Here is a 12,316-nt window from a genome sequence, read left to right as displayed (position 1 = left end):
GGAGGGCCCGCTAAGGCCTTGACTCGGCTGTCTGCCAGGAGGTAGGCTGAGGAGGTGAAGAGGCCCAGAGGGAAGAAATGCCCCGGGGACGGGTAGGTGCCTCAGGAGGGGTGAGGCCGGAAGATCTAGGCCGGGAACTCTCATTCCCGGCCCTTCCTCTTCCTAACTGTGTCAACCTGCGGGAGTCATCCCACCCTCTGAGCTGCAGTTCCTCGGTCTGTACAATGGGCACGACAGCAAGCCCCGCCCGAGAGGGGAGAAGTAATTGGATGGCACCGGCGCCTGGTAACCTGCAGAGGGCAATCAGGGCGGCGGCGGCGGCGGGGCCAGCCGGGATCGAGGCCCGGAGCCGCGGAGGGCGGGCGCGAAGGGGGGGGGGGGGTGACGCACCGGGACGTCCCCGCCCCGGGTCTGCTCGCCGCGGCGCCGGGCTCCGGGCGCCGTCCCCTTCCTCCGCGGGCCGCCGGGGTCCGGGCCGTCCTCCCCGCGGCCCGCGACCGGGGCCTGCTGCCGGGGCGGGCCGGGCTCCGCGCACGCGGGGCGGGGCGGACGGGACGCGCCGAGCGGGGGCCTCTGGGAGGAAGCGGGAGCCGCCGGAGGCCCGCGGGTGAAGGCCCGGGCGGCGCCGAAGCCCCGCGCCCCCCGGCTGGGCCGCTGCTTCGGGGAGGTCAAGCCCGGGACCCGGAGGAGCGAGCGGGTGCGCTGAGCGGTGGGCTTGCCGGCAGCCTCTCCCCTTGGGCTCCGAGGCCAGCGGGAATGGGGAGAGCTGTTTGGGACCCAGTTTGGAGGGCGGGGAGGAGCTCTGAGCACAGCCCCCGTACTGTTCCTGCTGTGCCCGCTGCTTGGAAATGATCTTTGGAAATTGCCCTCACCGCCGCCCCGCCTGCTCGGCGAGCCCCATCTTGAGGCGGTGGCCCTGGATCTGACTTTCTCCCACTGAGCTAGTTTCCCCCAGCTTTCTTCTCAGCTTTCCAGGGCCTTCTCCTAACCCTTCTCCAGCCCCTGGGACCTTGGCTCTGGCCGGGGCCGCTCCACCGGTGGGCCTTGCTGGTGGGTGGGCCCAAGCCCATTTCCCCTGCCCTGAACGTGTCCTGCCCTTAAGGAGCCACATCTCAGGGCAGACCAGGTACCAAATTAGCAGCACGCTCCATTTAAGGGGCATCAGGGTCCCAGGAGAGGAGACCTTGGAGCAGGGTCTTAAAAAATTGGGTAGGATTCCGGCAGGGGAGAAAGGCCATTTCAAGCCGAAGAAAATGTATGAACAGTTAGGACAGTTGAGAGCAAGAATTTGGTGAGCCTGGCTACTGAGGTAGGGGTTGGGGGCAAACTGAAAAATAGCTTGTGTGGGCCAGGTGTTTGGACTCTTTACATAACCCAGGATTGTAGGGAGGTGATTGGTGGTTGAGATGAGGGATTAGGCTGAGATGAGGGTGGGGTGAGACTGAAGGCAGAGAGCGGAGAAGGAGAAGGGGGTCCTCAGAAGTCGGCAGAGAATCTGAGGTAGCACAGAGGCAATGCCATAGGAACAGGCTGGCAAAACGCTGGCACGAGGAGTCGGTAGGGCTGTTTCAAGTGTGTGAAGGGAGAAAGTGTTTCAAGACCCAAGAGGTCAGGTGCCTAGTATAAATGGTGTGCTTGGAAAGATAAAGCAATAAAGTAACTAAAAGGGGTGGGGGGGGGTGAGGAGTGTATGGGCGAAGCATGAAGCACAGGCAGGATGGCCATATGGAGATGTCAAGTAGGAAGTCATCCATTCATTTATTATTTATGCCAGCCTCAAAGGCGGCTTACATAAAAGTCATAGAATAGATAAAGTGATGAAATCATTAAAACTCAGCCAACAGGACCTGAGAGCTGGGGAAAGTGGATAATTGTTACTTGAAAACGTCGGCTCAGAAAAGCCGTTGAAAATGAACACAGGACTCATCCGAGCCTGCTGGCAGCCAAGCGAAAACGACGCCTAAATAAAGTAGTTCACCAGGCTGGAAGTCGAGAGAAAGGCATTCGTTGAAGGCTCAGGGGTAGTAGGAGATGAAACGGAATCCCTCGAGTAGGGGGTGTAGGGGAGGGAGTCGATCTGAAGCCAGGTCAAGGTTTTGGCAGTGCTGACATTTAAGGGAAGGCTGATGCTCCCTGAGGAGAAAGGCCTTTCTGTGGCCTGCACGGGGAGATGGGAGTGGGGAGGTGTGTGTGTGTGTGTGTGTGTGTGTGTGTGTGGTCCATTCACAGAAGTCTTCTTACAGGGGAACAGGATAGAAGGTGGCGTGCTAAGTCCCCCGGGCTCTGACCTTTCCTACCATGTGGTGGGTTTGCCACTTGCCCAGGGCCTCTTGGGGCCCTGGTCTGGGAAGAGTACTCCAGCCAGCAGGTGAGCAGGAAGAAGCAGTTTCTGTTTCTACATTCCTCTTCAGGGTCCAGATGGTGTCTCCAAGAGGGCAGGGATCCAGACACCGGGTGTGCTAGCCCTAACTGTGCTTCAGGAGCTGTTGGCCTTGGGCAAGCCACCTCACCTCCCTGAGCTTCCGTTTTCCCATCCTAAAATAAGGGGGTCAAGCTAGATGACCTTTGAGGGTCCCTGTAGCTACAGGAGTCTAGGATCCCTTGTCTGGTTTTGTTTTGCGTTCAGCAGATATTTCTTAAGTATGTGCTATGTGCCAGACCCTGTGCTAGGTTCTAAGTATGTAATTATGAACCAAAACAGACGGAGTCCCTGCTCTCATGGAGGGGGTGGGGCAGAAATGTCTGTTAATCACATAATCATACAACAAGATATAAAATTGCATGGTAACTGCTACAGAGGGGCAGCACACGATGCTATGCGAACAAATGATGGGGGATTTAATGTAGACATGGAGTCTGTGTATTGGTGGGAAAATGTGGGTGGGATCTGGGTGCTATTTCTTCCTTCCCCTTTCCCTCTGTAGATGGACGAATCCCCTTCCTGATCCACTGGAGTTGGCCCCATAAAGGGGAGCGTCCCCTTGGGCTCTCTAGGTGAGGCCTCCATGCCATGCCTTAGAACACATCTGGGCATAGCTGAGTAGCCTGGGAAGGGGCAGGACTTGGAGAGATCTTGATCCCTCGGGAGTGAGATTGGTTTTCTGAGGGTGGGGAGGGTACAGAGTCAGCTACCAGGCCTGAGATGAAGTTGGTTTACATGATCTACAGTACAAGCGACGGTGGGCAGCCAGAGGGAGGATCTGTGGGAAGTGGGTGGAGACTGGCAGTGGCCAGCCTGAGCTCCAGGCAGGCAGTCAGCAGAGTGGTGCAGTCGGGGGGGGGGGGGGGGGGCGGGGGGGGGGGGCGGTGAGCGGGACAAAGACCTCAGTCCCCGGGAAGGGTGTGAGAGTCTGATAAGGCTCTCGACTTGGGTATCCAGGGTCAGGCCTGGATCTCAGGAAGCTCGAAGTCCAGCAATTCAGACGGGCCTGGGTTCTGAGCCTGTGCAGAGGCTGAGCCCAGTAGCCGAGCCCCAGCTCAACCCTTCTTGTTCTCAGGGCCTTTATATGTCACCATGGAAGCTCAGCAGGCAGTGGTCCTCCATCCAGAAGGCATGGACAGCTGTTCCAGGACATCTCTGCATCTGGTAAAGAGACTGGCTGCTCAGTCAGCCTGAGGAGAGGAGCTGAATGGGATCCTAGTGATGGGGATTGATGGGGGGCGAGGGGGGGGGGAGTTGGGTCTGGAGGGAGAAGCAGGCAGGAAGAAGGAGGCAGAGAGGATCCATCAACTCCCCTCACCCCATCGTCCACCTGTCCATGTATCCCTTCCTGCAATACTTGTGCAGTATACTCTTAGCACACTTAGCGTATACAAAGCACTGGTGGGGGGGCTATATCACATCCGCCCTCAACAAACCGGGGGTCTGACATTCAGGTGGAGATTGCGCACAGACAACCACACAACCAGTCAACCCAGGTTTGGTGTCACTTGTCTCAAGGCTCACCACTCTCTGCCATGGGCGTTCCAAACTCTCTGGACAGTCTGTTGTCTGAGGGTGTCCTCTATGCACAGCATTGTTCTGGGTCTCGGTATCCTGGTCCTGTGATTTGATTCTGCTGCCTGACCCTACCACCTCCCTGGCCAGCCCTAAGCTCCTGCATCTTCCAGCCCCTTTCCTTGACCCATTCCCCTTGCCTTCCCGTCCAGAAGCTGTCCAGCACTATCGCCGGAATCTGGCCGAGTGGTTCAGCCGGCTGCCCAGAGAAGAGCGCCAGTTCGGCCCGACTTTTGCACTAGACACGGTCCATGTAGACCCTGTGATCCGCGAGAGCAGCCCAGATGAGCTGTTTCGCCCAACGGCAGAGCTGGCCCTGGAGCATCAGCCACCCCTAGCCGGTCTCCCTGCACTGGCTCTGTCCCAGCTCTTTGACCCAGATGCCTGTGGGCGCCAGGTGCAGACAGTGGTGCTCTATGGGACAGTGGGCACGGGGAAGAGCACACTGGTGCGCAAGATGGTCTTGGACTGGTGTTATGGGCAGCTGCCAGCCTTCGAGCTGCTCATCCCCTTCTCCTGCGAGGATCTGTCATCCCTGGGCCCCGCCCCCGCCTCCTTGTGCCAACTTGTGGCTCAGCGCTACACGCCCCTGAAGGAGATTCTGCCCCTGCTGGCTGCTGCTGGGTCCCGCCTGCTCTTTGTGCTCCATGGCTTGGAGCATCTCAACCTCGACTTCCGGTTAGCCGGAACAGGGCTTTGCAGTGACCCCGAGGAGCCAGAGGCGCCAGCTGCCATCATTGTCAACCTGCTGCGCAAATACATGCTGCCCGAGGTGAGTGGCCCCCTGCCTCACCACTGCTGCCCCTAACTTGCCTCCTAAAGACTTGTGTGTCCCGAGCCCTCATGTTTTATTGGTGTGGGGGCATAGGTTCTTGGTTAGTTCAAACCTGCCCCTCCACTTCCCAGCTGTGTGTCTTTAAGCCAGTCGGTAACTTCCCCAAGCTCTGTTCCTTCTCTCCTAGAGCTATACTCATCAACTGAGACACTGCATAGGAAGTACTTCAACACGGTGCCCTGGATCCTAGTGGAGGCTCAGTAATTGTTAGCTATAATTATTATAGTCGCCATCATTTTCTTTTTTTTTTTTTTTTTAAGTTTTTATTTATTTGAGAAAGAGGGGGGAAGAGAGGGAGAGAGCGAATCCCAAGCAGGCTCTGCGCTGACTTGGGGCTTGAACCGATGAACCATAAGACCGTGACCTGAGCCGAAGTTGGATGCTTAACCAACTAAGCCACCCGGGTGCGCTGTGGGCATCATCATTTCCATCCTGGGACACTCAATCTGCAGGGGCTCTCTGGAGAGTGAGGCCATCAGGACACAAAGGTCTTGCTTAACTCTCAACCGTGCCGTTCCCAGGCCAGCATTCTGGTGACCACCCGGCCCTCCGCCATCGGCCGAATCCCCAGCAAGTATGTGGGCCGCTATGGCCAGATCTGTGGCTTCTCTGATACCAACCTGCAGAAGCTCTACTTCCAGCTCCGCCTCAACCAGCCAGACTGTGAGTACGGTGCTGGGGGTGCAGGGATCTCGGCCACGCCAGCTCAGCGTGACAATCTGGTGCAGATGCTCTCCCGGAACCTGGAGGGGCACCACCAGATCGCCGCCGCCTGCTTCCTGCCCTCCTATTGCTGGCTTGTCTGTGCCACCTTGCACTTCCTGCATGCTCCCACGCCGGCTGGACAGACCCTCACGAGCATTTACACCAGCTTCCTGCGTCTGAACTTCAGTGGGGAGATGCTGGACAGCACTGACCCCTCCAAGCTGTCCCTAATGGCCTATGCAGCCCGAACCATGGGCAAGTTGGCCTACGAGGGGGTGTCCTCCCGCAAGACCTACTTCTCTGAAGAGGATGTCCGTGGCTGCCTGGAAGCTGGCATGAAGACTGAAGAAGAGTTCCAGCTGCTACATGTCTTCCGCCGGGACGCCCTGAGGTTTTTTCTGGCCCCGTGTGTGGAACCAGGGCGCCAGGGCACCTTTGTGTTCACCGTGCCTGCCATGCAGGAATACCTGGCCGCCCTCTACATCGTGCTGGGTTTGCGGAAGACGACCCTGCAGCGGGTGGGCAAGGAAGTGGCCGAGCTCGTGGGCCGCGTCGGGGAGGACGTCAGTCTGGTCCTGGGCATTGTGGCCAAGCTTCTACCCCTGCGAGCCCTGCCTCTGCTCTTCAACCTGCTCAAGGTAACGACCCAGCACCCCAGGCTCTCAGCCCCCCTATCCCCCGTTCACCCCCTTGCTCCTCTCCCAGAAGGAAACCGCTACTTCCTGTGTAGCTGTGAATCTTCTTCTTGACTCTGGTTTCAGATTTGGGCAATCTGGCTTTTAGTGGGATTGAGACATAAGGGAAGGGGGAGCAGGAAACCACAGACTGGGGAAGGCTTGATGGCTGGGAGGAGGATGTGAGGGCGCAGGCACTTTAGTCACAATCCTATGACCCTAATGATGGTTTTCTTTTTGCCTCTCTTCTGGTCTTTGTCGGTGGGAGGCAGGAATCGCGCTATAGTCCAGGGTCTGGCCTCTTCTTTGCAGGCCCAGAAACTCCAATGTATCTCCCTTGGAGGTGGTTAGACTCCGGGAATGATGACTCATTCTAACTAAATCACCAGAGACAAGTTTATAAAGCAGATGCCATTTTATTCATTTATACCAGGAGGAGAAATGGCATTGATAATTGGCTTAGGATAGCGCAGGCCTGCTCCAGAGTCCAAATCACAGGCCCAAGGACTGTGCTGTGAGCAGGGCAGACGTGCTAAGTTTTTGAGGGGAAGAAGGATCCACCTTCTGGTGATGGCTACCAGGTGCCTTGGGAATGAAATCTTATTATGATCCCTTTGTAGAATCCTAAGAAAATCATAAGAGACCGAGGCTCACAGAGGCTAAGTAACTTGCCCAAGGTCACCCAGACAGTAAGTGGGATAGCTGGGATCTGGGTCCACGTTTAGGAGTCTGAACCCTGTGCTCTCTCTGCCAAACCTTACTGCTGTGTGATAGATATTTCTGTTAAGCTTTGGTGCCTTGCTAGGTAACCCTGGTCCTCTCTAGGAATGCATCAGTAACTTCTTTGGGAGGTAGAACCCTGGTCAGTGCTGGCAAAATTTTAACAGGTTTTCCTCTTTATAGGCACCGAAGCATAATGTTTAGGAGCAGGGATTCAGTAATTCAGCTATATGGGATTAAATCCAGGCTCTGCCACTTACTAGCTGTGTGATCTTGGACAAGTTACTTAACTGCTATGTGCCTCCAAGTCTTCCCTGTTAAATGGGGATAACAGAATCTATAGCATTTGGCCTAATATGAGGAGTAAATGTATTCATCCTCAGGATCTGGTACATCATAAGTGCTATTTATTGTTTGTTAGACAGGAAAACAGGCTCGGGAAGCCCACCCTTTCCCACACCATAGGCTCAGACGGGAAGGTAATGGCCATTGCTCAGGCCAGCCCAGCCCTTTGAGGATGTGTTTGCCTTATCTGGGTTACAGTGAGAGGCTGTGGTCTCCTGACAGGATTCCAGAAGCCCCTCAGTGCACCAAATTCTTAGCACCACAACTCCGGCCCTCTGGGAGGGAGGGCTGCTGAGCAGAATGCTGGTCCGATTTGTTTCTTCACGAGCCTATTGACTCAGCTTCGCAGGGTGACATTTTCTCATGCTGTCACCATGTGACTGTTGAGGGAGGAGCGCTATAACCTCCATGGCAGAGACCTCACCTGTAAAAAGGGAAAAAAGAAACCAAACCAGCCGTTAGAGGAGGTGCCACAAAACAACCTCGTGGCTCCTTGCCAGAGCCACGGGCCCTCCTTGCCTTGCACCAAGGCAAGGACGGGAGATGATGTCCCAAACCTCCTAAATGTTAATTTCCCCAACAAACATTTGAGTGCCTGCTGTATACCAGGCAATGTGTTAGGTTCTGGGGAAGAAACAATTAACGAAACCCCAGATTTCTGCCCTTTCTGGTCCTCCAGTGGGAACACAAACATGTCCCTGTGACCGTGTGATTTAAAACTATGGTTTGGCACCCGGGTGGCTCAGTTGGTCAAGCGTCCGACATCAGCTCAGGTCATGATCTCACAGTGTGCCAGTTCGAGCCCCCCCATCGGGCTTTGCCCCTGTCAGCACAGAGCCTGCTCCTGATCTTCTACTCCCCTCTCTCTCTGTCCCTCCCCGACTTGCGTGCTGTCTCTCAAAAATAAACAGAACATTAGAAAAAATGAAAACTAAAAAAAAAAAAAAATAAATGAGATTATGGTAAGTGCCTGGAAAGCAAAGTTGCAGGTGCTGTGAAAATGTGTAAGTGGGGGACCTGATGGGTGTGTGTGTGTGTGTGTGTGTGTGTGTGTGTGAAACACTTCTCTGCAGGAAGGGCATTTAACCTGACCCTGGAGCATAGCCAAGGAGAAGAATTGGGGAGGGGAGTCACCCCAGAAAGAGAATACAGCTTTGAAGGAATGGAACCGTGGTACTGTCGAAAAATAATAATAATGACAAAAACCGAAAGGACAGAAGCAGAGCGCGTGAGCGTAAGAAGTCTGTAGCTGAAGGCAGTGTGGCTGGCAGGGCCTTGAAGGAGCAAGAGCGACATCAGTCTTTGTTGCTGGGGTGACCGTGATGATGTGGAAGATGAGGATATCTTCGTAGCAGCACCTAGCCTGGTACCAAACCAAATGCAAAATAGATATAAATTCCTTCCCACCACCGGGCTTGCAAATGTATGGGGTGTCTGGGAGAAAGAATTTCCTAATGTCAGGAATGTAGGACACAAGTATCGAGAGGTGACTGTGGAGAGGTCAAATTGGGGCCAAATTATGACAAGTTTTCTATTCCACGTGGGCAGTGGGGAGCCACAGCGGGTGCTGCCGTGGGGGAGTAGTATGATCAGACAAATCGTGCTGGGGGTTTAAGAGAGACGGTGAGGCCGGATGGGCAGGGAGAATGCACCTTCCGCTGAGCTTTGAAGGCCGAGCGGGCACACAGGAGGCTGCAGCACCGTCCCTGTGTCCCCTCCCAGGTGGTTCCAAGAGTGTTTGGGCGCGTGGTGGGTAAGAGCCGCGAGGCGGTGGCCCAGGCCATGGTGCTGGAGATGTTCCGAGAGGAGGACTACTACAACGACGATGTCCTGGACCAGATGGGTGCCAGTATCCTGGGCGTGGAAGGCCCCCGGCGCCATCCAGACGAGCCTCCCGATGATGAGGTCTTTGAGCTCTTCCCCATGTTCATGGGAGGGCTTCTGTCCGCGCACAACCGGGCCGTGCTGGCTCAGCTCGGCTGTCCCATCAAGAACCTGGATGCCCTGGAGAACGCCCAGGCCATCAAGAAGAAGCTGGGCAAGCTGGGCCGGCAGGTGCTGCCCCCATCAGAGCTCCTGGACCACCTGTTCTTCCACTATGAGTTCCAGAATCAGCGCTTCTCTGCTGAGGTGCTCAGCTCCCTGCGCCAGCTCAACCTGGCCGGTGTGCGCATGACACCCCTCAAGTGCACAGTGGTGGCAGCTGTGCTGGGCAGCGGAAGGCACGCCCTGGATGAGGTGAACTTGGCCTCCTGTCAGCTGGATCCTGCCGGGCTGCGCACACTCAGGCCTGTCTTCCTGCGTGCCCGGAAGCTGGGGTGAGGACCCGCCTTCAAGCATGGGCCGGAAGTCAGGAGAGGGTTGGGGGTGAAGAGGTGGGAAGAGAAGGTGCTGGGGAGACCAAAGGTAGTGAGGAAGGACCAGGGGGCGGGACGAGGAAGTCTGGGGTGCGTGGAGGTGACAAGCAATAGAAGGGAGGGCTGCATGGGCTTTGAGAGGCAGGATGGTGAGAAAAGGGCATGGTGGGTGGGCAGGCTCCATGCTGAACTCCTCCCTTGCTTCTCACCTCCACTCTGGCCACTTTCCGTCCTAGCTTGCAACTCAACAGCCTGGGCCCCGAGGCCTGCAGCGACCTCCGAGACCTGCTGCTGCACGACCAGTGCCAGATCACCACCCTGCGGTGAGTGTTTCGGGACGGGTTGGGGAGGGCTGGAAGGAGGCTCTGGCCATCCTGCTGGCAGGCTAAGGTCAAGGGTGAGCCTCCCGCCTCGACACACCTGGCGCTGGCCCACCCCTGGTGTGGTGAAGGGGGTGGGGGCCTAGACCCCCGTCCTGCCACCCAGGTCCAGTACAAGCAGAGGGGTGGAGGAAAGCTGCCACCGGGGATAGGTGCCTCTCTGGTGGCTAAAATCAGCGTGGGTCCGGGGGAATAATAGCCAGGCCGGTTGCCTGGCAACAGTGCCGCTGATGCTCTCCCAGGATTTTCCCTGTCGCCTCACAAGGATGACCCTAATGCTGGGCACTCAGCAGATGCTTCCAAAGCGCTGACTGGTTTACTAGGAACCCAGAAGCCTGGTTGGAGTAAGAGGAGGTGAATGAAGAGGGGGAGGGCAAGGGGCAGGGCGGTCTGGGGAGGAGGTGAAAAAAGGAAGGAGAAGTGGTAACGATGAAGAGAGGTGGGTCAGCAGAAGAGAATGGAAGGAAGGCGGAGAAGCCAGCCCCCACCCTGCTCTGCCTCCTGTGCGCTCTACCACACCCCTGTTTCTTGGTGCTCTTCTCCCCCACCCCAGGCTGTGTATCCTTTCGGTCCAAGTCCCGCCGCCCAGCGCAGGGCATCTGCCGTGGGCCCTCATAACGTTGGGGTGCTTGTGGCCGTAGGCTGTCCAACAACCCGCTGACGGCGGCCGGTGTGGCCCTGCTGCTGGAGGGGCTGGCCGGAAACACCTCCCTGACACACCTGTCCCTGCTGCATACGGGCCTTGGGGATGAGGGCCTGGAGCTGCTGGCCACCCAGCTGGACCGTAATCAACAGCTGCAGGAGCTGAACGTGGCCTACAATGGTGCTGGTGACACAGCGGCCCTGACCCTGGCCCAAGCTGCCCAGGACCACCCCTCCCTGGAGCTGCTGCAGTGAGTCTTGCCCTCGGTGCCATCCCCGCACCCCAGCCCTTCCGTCTCCCTCCTGTCTCCACTGCATTCTTCCTGCCCTAGGGCCTACCCTCTACCCCTGCCTTCTCACTGGTCCTCACGGACCCGCTTCGGAACCGACCCATGCCTTACCCCGCCCCGATTCCCTACTACCATTTCTCTTCAAGTCCTAGTGGCTCCATCCCTACTGTCCCGGGTCCTGCTGAGTTTAGATGTCATCTCCAACTCCTGTTGGCCACCCCCCTCCATCTCTGGCTCATCTCACACGCCCCATCACATTCCACAGCCAGGGGAGGAGTCGTGAGGACCCCCCGGGCTCTGTCCTGTCCACCCCCTGCCCTGCTTCTCAGAGCCCCGCTGAATGGCATCTTCTATTTTCTCTCCTTCTAGTCTCTACTTCAATGAGCTGAGCTCAGAGGGCCGCCAGGCCCTGCGGGATGTGGGGAGCACTGCTAAAGGTGGTGCCCGGGTCGTGGTATCGCTGACAGAGGGGACAGCAGTGTCTGAGTACTGGTCGGTGATCCTTAGTGAAGTCCAGCGGAACCTCAACAGCTGGGATCGCAGTCGTGTCCGGCGCCACCTTGAGCTGCTGCTTCGAGATCTGGAAGACAGCCGAGGGGACACCCTTAACCCCTGGCGCAAGGCCCAGCTGCTGCGAGTGGAGGGTGAGGTCAGGGCCCTCCTGGAGCAGCTGGGAGGCCCTGGAAGCTGAAGCAGGGGCGGCAGTCACCGAGCTATGTGACCCCTGGGCCCAAGACCCTTCCCTCTGTGGCCTCCTGGTTTGCACTACTACTTCCAGAAAGATCCCTGTGGGGCTGGAGGTAAAGGATGGGGCACAACTGTGCCAGTTGCTCTCCCGGGGCATGTCCAACCATTGCTCCCCCAAGTCTGGAATTGCCAGGGTCATGGAACGTGCCTCCTTCCATTCAGCTAGGGCTGAGAAAGACTCTTCATGTGGCATCTTGGCAGCCAGTCGCCCTGTGGCACCACCAACCTTACCTCCATCCTCTCGAGGAGCTTCCGAGTGTGCCACCAGGGGGCGCACTTCTCCTGCCCGCCTCCCCAGCGGTGTTGCCATCAGATGCGTTGGAGGGCCTCCACCTTCTGCCTTTCTGCTCATCAGAGGACACGGAGGATGCCCGGAGCCGCTTTCCTCTCTTGTTGGTGCCTTCTCCTCACCTTCACGCCCCCTTTCTCACAATCGTACTTATGCTCAGTGGCTCCGAGGGGCCTGTGCACTGCCCTGCTTCTATTAAAAAGCTGTGTCTTCTACCTACTATGGCCTCCTTCTCGCCTCATGCTTTCAAGAAGGGGCGCTGTGTTCGGACCACTTTCTGTTGCAGGTGGTTCTTGGACGCTAGGTTCAGAGGCAGCGAGGGCTGGGGGTGGTCT

At 57.2% G+C, this 12,316-nt stretch overlaps 1 protein-coding gene across 7 annotated transcripts; it reads left to right on the top strand.

Moving 5' to 3' along the window:
• Positions 1–262: 262 nt before the first annotated feature.
• Positions 263–12,201, top strand: NLRX1 (NLR family member X1). 7 transcript variants are annotated; one of them, XM_027036714.2, is made up of 10 exons: positions 263–285; positions 2,244–2,368; positions 2,925–2,994; positions 3,498–3,586; positions 4,150–4,769; positions 5,354–6,175; positions 8,999–9,594; positions 9,870–9,956; positions 10,655–10,906; positions 11,315–12,201. In XM_027036714.2, the coding sequence occupies exons 2-10, from the start codon at positions 2,299–2,301 to the stop codon at positions 11,634–11,636; spliced, it is 2,928 nt and encodes a 975-aa protein (XP_026892515.1). In that variant the 5' UTR covers positions 263–285; positions 2,244–2,298; the 3' UTR covers positions 11,637–12,201. The 7 variants fall into 7 exon arrangements, 6 of the variants coding, with proteins under 6 accessions (XP_026892515.1, XP_026892513.1, XP_053059951.1 ...); XR_008290625.1 differs by lacking the exons at positions 263–285; positions 11,315–12,201 and adding exons at positions 559–697; positions 10,256–10,367 and having other exon boundaries at positions 10,655–10,792; XM_027036712.2 differs by lacking the exon at positions 263–285 and adding an exon at positions 559–697.
• The last annotated feature ends 115 nt before the right edge of the window (positions 12,202–12,316 follow it).

Source organism: Acinonyx jubatus, chromosome D1, assembly GCF_027475565.1.
Source record: "Acinonyx jubatus isolate Ajub_Pintada_27869175 chromosome D1, VMU_Ajub_asm_v1.0, whole genome shotgun sequence".
Classification (NCBI taxonomy): domain Eukaryota; kingdom Metazoa; phylum Chordata; class Mammalia; order Carnivora; family Felidae; genus Acinonyx; species Acinonyx jubatus.
The sequence above is the reverse complement of the archived record's forward strand: the minus strand, read 5'-3'. Positions and strand labels throughout refer to the sequence as shown.

Coding starts and splice junctions, on each gene's coding strand:
- NLRX1 (XM_027036714.2), top strand. CDS start 2,299: ATGTGGTGGGTTTGCCACTTGCCCAGGGCCTCTTGGGGCCCTGGTCTG. Junction 4,770..5,353: donor GCAAATACATGCTGCCCGAG/GTGAGTGGCCCC, acceptor TGCCGTTCCCAG/GCCAGCATTCTGGTGACCAC. Junction 6,176..8,998: donor TGCTCTTCAACCTGCTCAAG/GTAACGACCCAG, acceptor GTCCCCTCCCAG/GTGGTTCCAAGAGTGTTTGG.